At 37.3% G+C, this 5,335-nt stretch overlaps 1 protein-coding gene across 3 annotated transcripts; it reads right to left on the bottom strand.

Moving 5' to 3' along the window:
* Nucleotides 1–992: 992 nt before the first annotated feature.
* Nucleotides 993–5,075, bottom strand: LOC112503164 (phosphatidylinositol 4-phosphate 5-kinase 6-like). 3 transcript variants are annotated; one of them, XM_025107231.1, is made up of 8 exons: nucleotides 3,985–5,075; nucleotides 3,217–3,384; nucleotides 2,887–3,052; nucleotides 2,651–2,767; nucleotides 2,354–2,547; nucleotides 1,962–2,074; nucleotides 1,782–1,860; nucleotides 993–1,544 (listed from the first exon to the last, which is right to left on the bottom strand). In XM_025107231.1, exons 1-8 carry the CDS (start codon nucleotides 5,073–5,075, stop codon nucleotides 1,262–1,264), a joined length of 2,211 nt encoding a protein of 736 aa, XP_024962999.1. In that variant the 3' UTR covers nucleotides 993–1,261. The 3 variants fall into 3 exon arrangements, with proteins under 3 accessions (XP_024962999.1, XP_024962998.1, XP_024963000.1); XM_025107230.1 differs by having other exon boundaries at nucleotides 1,935–2,074; XM_025107232.1 differs by lacking the exon at nucleotides 1,782–1,860 and having other exon boundaries at nucleotides 993–1,559; nucleotides 1,976–2,074.
* Between the last annotated feature and the right edge of the window lie 260 nt (nucleotides 5,076–5,335).

Consider the following 5,335-nt stretch of genomic DNA (forward strand, 5'->3'; position numbering starts at 1 on the left):
TATATATATATATATATATATATATATATATAATTTATAATTAAATGTAGAGGTCCGAAAAGAAGATTGGACACATGTTTCCTTGACACAAATGAGAGATGAGATCATGTGATATTCCTCCCTCCATGTTGTCTTGTTTCCTTACCCACCAATCCGTTTCACACCTTCTTAAATGCACAATTTTGTAATAATTCTTAAATTATTTTTTTAGGAAAATCATTTAAATATTAGATTTTATATTTGAAAAAAGAATGTCTAATTAATACCAAATGAAGATACTATATTACGAGCATCTTCAACAGTTATCTTATAATAGAAATTTTGATGATATAAAGCAAGTTTTGTATTCCAACAATTATATCATGTTGTATGGTAATATTAAAAAAAATATGAAAATTTCTAAATTTAAAGAAATCTTTAACACTTCCTCTAAAAGAGAAATAATATTAAACGTATTTAAAACAAATGATTAGAAGAGATAAATAATATTTTATTAAATATAATACTACCGAAATAATTTAGTTCATATCAATTGATTGTTACGAATTTGACATCCTTGTGTTAACCTATATATCACAGCTAATTGTTAAACAACTGTTATATAAGTTCAGGAAAAATCGTAAAAAAATTAAAAATCGAGAAACACCTTAATAATTATTCATCATATGTGCATACATGTCATTTGTTTTATACTCACATTTATATATCAGTATTGAAGATGTTTCCGAGTTTTTATGCACATGTGTATACCGAACAAATTACTTGTATGCACATAATACATACTATACAGACGAATGGTTATTAAGGTGTTCTTCCATTTTTATTTTTTTTCCCCTTCCCCTACACCTCACTCTTTTCATATATCAAAAGGGGTATTTTAGTAATTTCACAAAAAGATTAAAAGAAACAATTCTGCTTTTGGAATTTTCTTTGTCAATCTTTGTTTTAGTAGGCACCAACCCTTCCTTATGGAATTGAGGATCAGTTTCAAAACAACATTACTACACATTTTGAACTCATTCATCACTTTTAACATCTACAACTTCACTAACCTCTAACAACTATAACCCTATTCTATAACTCAATCCAGTATATAAATACAGACCAAAATCGTACCGGAAACTGCTATACGTATGTATGCATGTATACATTTTATCATCAACGATCGGACCTGACACCGGTAATCACGGTCAACGATCAAATCCGTCTTTGACCGGGGCTGTACATTTTAGGCTCACCAGCTCTTCAGCTGAAAAAAACTTTAGCTGTCTTCTTTGAAAACACTAAATATGAAATCATGAAACCGTTTTGAGTACTGTATGGGGTCGACGGCGGAGATGGAAGTCGGGTCGTATTGAAAAGATTTATAAGCATGCTCGAGCTTCTTACTGATGTCGTAATCTTGTAGAATGTCTATTATACCGAAGAAGAGGACAACGTTGTGGAATTCTCCGGTTGGTTCTCCAACTAACTGAGTCTCGTGATTTCTGACGGTGGATTCGACCCGTGCAGGCATGTTAATGCCGAGCCTTACAGATGCCCACCTGAAAATTTGGTAGTAATACAAAAAGGTTTAAGTTTAAATAAAAGGGTTTCTAACTGGCAACCCCTGAGCCAACCCACACCGCCCCGCCCCAAGTTTATCATGTGAGAGGCAAATCAAATATACAATGGCTTAATCAATAAGCCGTAAACAAACACCCCGATACGGCTTAGAGAATAAGCCCTACGGACCATTGAGCTCATTAAGCACATTAAAGTTTTACAAGTTTAAAACTTACCGTGTAGGATTGAGAGGTTCATCCGTATCTGCTGAAGAACCTCTAGGAGTTGTCCCTCTGCTATCCGGTTCAACGTTCCCTAAAATGCCCGAGATAATTGTTAGCTCGGCTCATGAAGTTGTTCGTATTAGAGGGCAAAAGAGAGAAACCAACCTCTGGGAGTACAAGATTCGGATAAACAGCCTTCATCGGCTGATAACTCCTGATTGCATTCTTGAAAGCTAATACCGACTAAAAGACTGTAATCCATAATTCTTTCTTGTTCAAGAAAATTGCAGTCCCGCTCCACTTGCCTGCATTAAACCACAATCTACTTCAGCTCAAAGAACGAAGAAATGATCAAAGATAGCAGATAAAGTCGCTTTTTAACAGATTCCGTGCTTCAATACTGCATACATGTGATAAGATATCAAGAAATCAATTCAAATAAAGAAGCATTTGGTCATTTATTGGTTAATGATCAACCTATATCACCAAAAGTACGCATATTTCCTCCGTATTGTTTAATGTAATCAGTATAAATGGAAAGGATAGTTTGGGAAGAAATAGATGAGAACAAGTAATAAGTTCACCTACAGAACTCTTGAAACCAATCTTTCTGTAACCGGAAGATAAAATTGAGGTCAAGGTCTTTGAGGGTAGTATTTGCATCGATTTGAGACTCGGGTTTATCCGTTATTCGGCCATGGGAAGATCCTTTCAGGTCGAACCGCCTGCTAATAGGTACCTCAGTACAGAACAAATTTCCCATAATAACAAACCGCACCTGGCTCATGAATCCAAAACATCAAAAAGGGCTATGATCAGCGACTGAATGTAATAAAATCTCAAAATTCATATTATTTCTTGTGTTTTACTTTCAGTCATACTTTCCGTAGGGAAGGTCCACCCATCTTCACGCAGTGTAATCCAAAAAATTTCGTGACAAGGGTGTTTTCAAAGTTCTTCACATGCTCGAAATATGCTGGAAGCATCCTCTTTAGTACCTGAAAATGGTTATTAACAAGATCATGAGATTTTGACGTTGGATTTTTTGGATTATTTGGTCATTGATAACGTTGGAATCAAGTATTAAATAAAGAGAAATGGATTGGGATCGACTCACTTTCACTTCTGCCTTCTTCATTGTCTTTATCATGTACTTATCATCATTCGTCATGTAAAAGAAGCTGCCACTTTTTCCAGGAGAAGAGAGTTCCCGAAGAGCCTCATTTCCACAAATCGATAACATGTAGTCAGCTGGATCCACATTAAACAATTTCCTAAGAGTCCTGAAACAATTACGAAAAAATGGCAACCACATAGTTGTATTAGCTTAACCGAGTATAAAACTAGCTTTTGCAAGATCAAGCATATGCAGAACGAACAATATTACCAAAAACAATCCAAATATATCGTGATAGTTGCATATTATATGAAACTTTCAAGGGCAAACCTGAAAACCAACGGGCAATAGTCTTTCCATCTAAAATCGCATGACTGATGAGGTGGAGTATGTTTGGATCCTTCGGGTGGAAATCTGGTCCATAACTTCTCCTCGGTGTCAAAAGCTGTAGGCTTCAAATCAAGAGATTTAGTTGGAGCAGGCCTCCCTACAGAATGTCTGGAATCGCGCCATCAATTAATAACAAGCATGAACACTTGACAAATGCATGAATAATAGATACAGTTTACAACTATACAGATTCATATGCAGATGGGGTGGTAATAATGGTCGTTAATTGCACAACTTTATAGCATTCAGGCTTAATCTTTGCTCCAAAACGGGCGTCATAATGTTTTGCAAATGTTATAATCCATATTAGAAAACCTAGTAATTGTCTCATCCCATAAAAGAAATTCACTATCCTATTATGACATCTATGGGAATAAAAAGGTTGTGCATCATCAATATGGGCTTTTCTTAAACTTCCCATTTTCGAGCAATTGATCCATGCCCTTTCCTTTCTGCGGCTCTACTCTCCTTTCCAGGTATAACTTTTATGATCTTGATATAAAAGAAGACAAGACACAAGAACAGCAGGTAGCACAAGTGTTAAGACATTGAAAGTAAGAGAAATATGCACATTACACGCGGATATATATATATATATACACCTAACATGCCAAAAGGTGGTAGCTTGAACGTAACGCAAAGAACTATTTTTAGCACATATATATGTAAACATGCCAATTTTAACCATGATATGAATCCAGTTAATACCTTATCCCAAGCTGTAGATTGAGCATGAGCTCATAATTCTTATGGCCTTTGCATATTGTGATCCCTTGCCTCTCTGCCAAATGTGGTCTAATTCCCAACCCATGAATATGTCCACTGCCCACCCCATCTGACCCCAAACCATCACCATTGCTAACCCTTCCATCAACAGATTGTCTCCCACCCCTGTTATCATTTTTGGGATTCTTCTTGATTTGTCGCTTGTGATGCTTGCCTTCACCATTCAACCAACTAAACACCTTATCCGAAGGGAATTCTGTAATGGACTCAGCCTCACTAATCACACATTGATTCATCTCAACTGAAAACAGCTGACGAGGTTCCCAATCATCATGAGATACCGGGGGAGTCGACGGATAAAACTTCACATTTTGCTCTTTTTGATCCTTACCCCAAACACCTACGTAAAAACTCCCATCTTCCCACCTAAAGGTACCATTGCCTTTCGGCAATCCAGCTTCCCAAGTCCCATCATACCGTTGCTCATTAGCCCAAATCAAGGTTCCATTCCCATTCATCTTCCCCTTCTTCCATTGACCAACATACTGATGACCACTATTCCATTGATACGTCCCTTGACCATCCTGTAACCCCTTCCTCCAATCCCCTTCATAGTGATCACCATTGGCATAACTTGTGCTCCCTTTTCCATGTTTCTTATTCATTACCCAACAACCTTTATAAGTATCATTCAAAGAACCTGTAAAAGTACCCTCACCATGCATATAACAATTCTTGAATTGACCCTCATAGGTAGCACCAGAAGGCCAGCTAAATTTCCCTTTTCCATTGCTCTTGCCCTTATACCACTCACCAAAATACATACACCCATCTGCCCATAAGTACTTTCCATCACCGTGAGGGCAGTTTTCAGCTGCCCACTGACCAATATAGATGTCGCCATTGGAGAAGATCTTCTCCACATGAGAAACCTCTGTGTCGCTAGCTTCTTCATCTACATGGGCCACAGACATTGTGGTGAAGATGCTGACCGCCCTTTTCTTTGCAGCTGCTTGTGATTTCTTGACTTTCACTTCCCAGGACTTCAAGATGCCGGTCAGCTCTTTGCTCATTATCCCACCTCCACCCCCACCCCCACCTCCTATACAAAATTTCTATGTTATATGGGCTTCTTCCTAATTTCCTTTACATACATATATACATATACATCTCACAAGACAGTAATGTTATTAACCCAGATCAAGCTCTCCATGTATCAACAAAGTAACTCTCAGGCGCAAAACAACAAACATCTGTAACGCAATCCAAAAAAGACACAATTCTAGGACCACAGGGAACAGACCCAAAATCTCAAAACGCCAATGAGAATGAT

This window comes from Cynara cardunculus, unplaced genomic scaffold, assembly GCF_001531365.2.
Source record: "Cynara cardunculus var. scolymus isolate 2C unplaced genomic scaffold, CcrdV1 Un_Scaffold_2651, whole genome shotgun sequence".
In the NCBI taxonomy this organism is placed as follows: Eukaryota; Viridiplantae; Streptophyta; class Magnoliopsida; order Asterales; family Asteraceae; genus Cynara; species Cynara cardunculus.

What these genes read in the sequence shown, in the direction of transcription:
- LOC112503164 (XM_025107230.1), bottom strand. Translation starts at nt 5,075, where the DNA reads ATGAGCAAAGAGCTGACCGGCATCTTGAAGTCCTGGGAAGTGAAAGTC. An exon ending in TATTGCCCGTTGGTTTTCAG is followed by an intron (nt 3,053 to 3,216) that starts GTTTGCCCTTGA and finishes TAATTGTTTCAG; the next exon opens with GACTCTTAGGAAATTGTTTA. An exon ending in GAACCTCTCAATCCTACACG is followed by an intron (nt 1,545 to 1,781) that starts GTAAGTTTTAAA and finishes CCAAATTTTCAG; the next exon opens with GTGGGCATCTGTAAGGCTCG.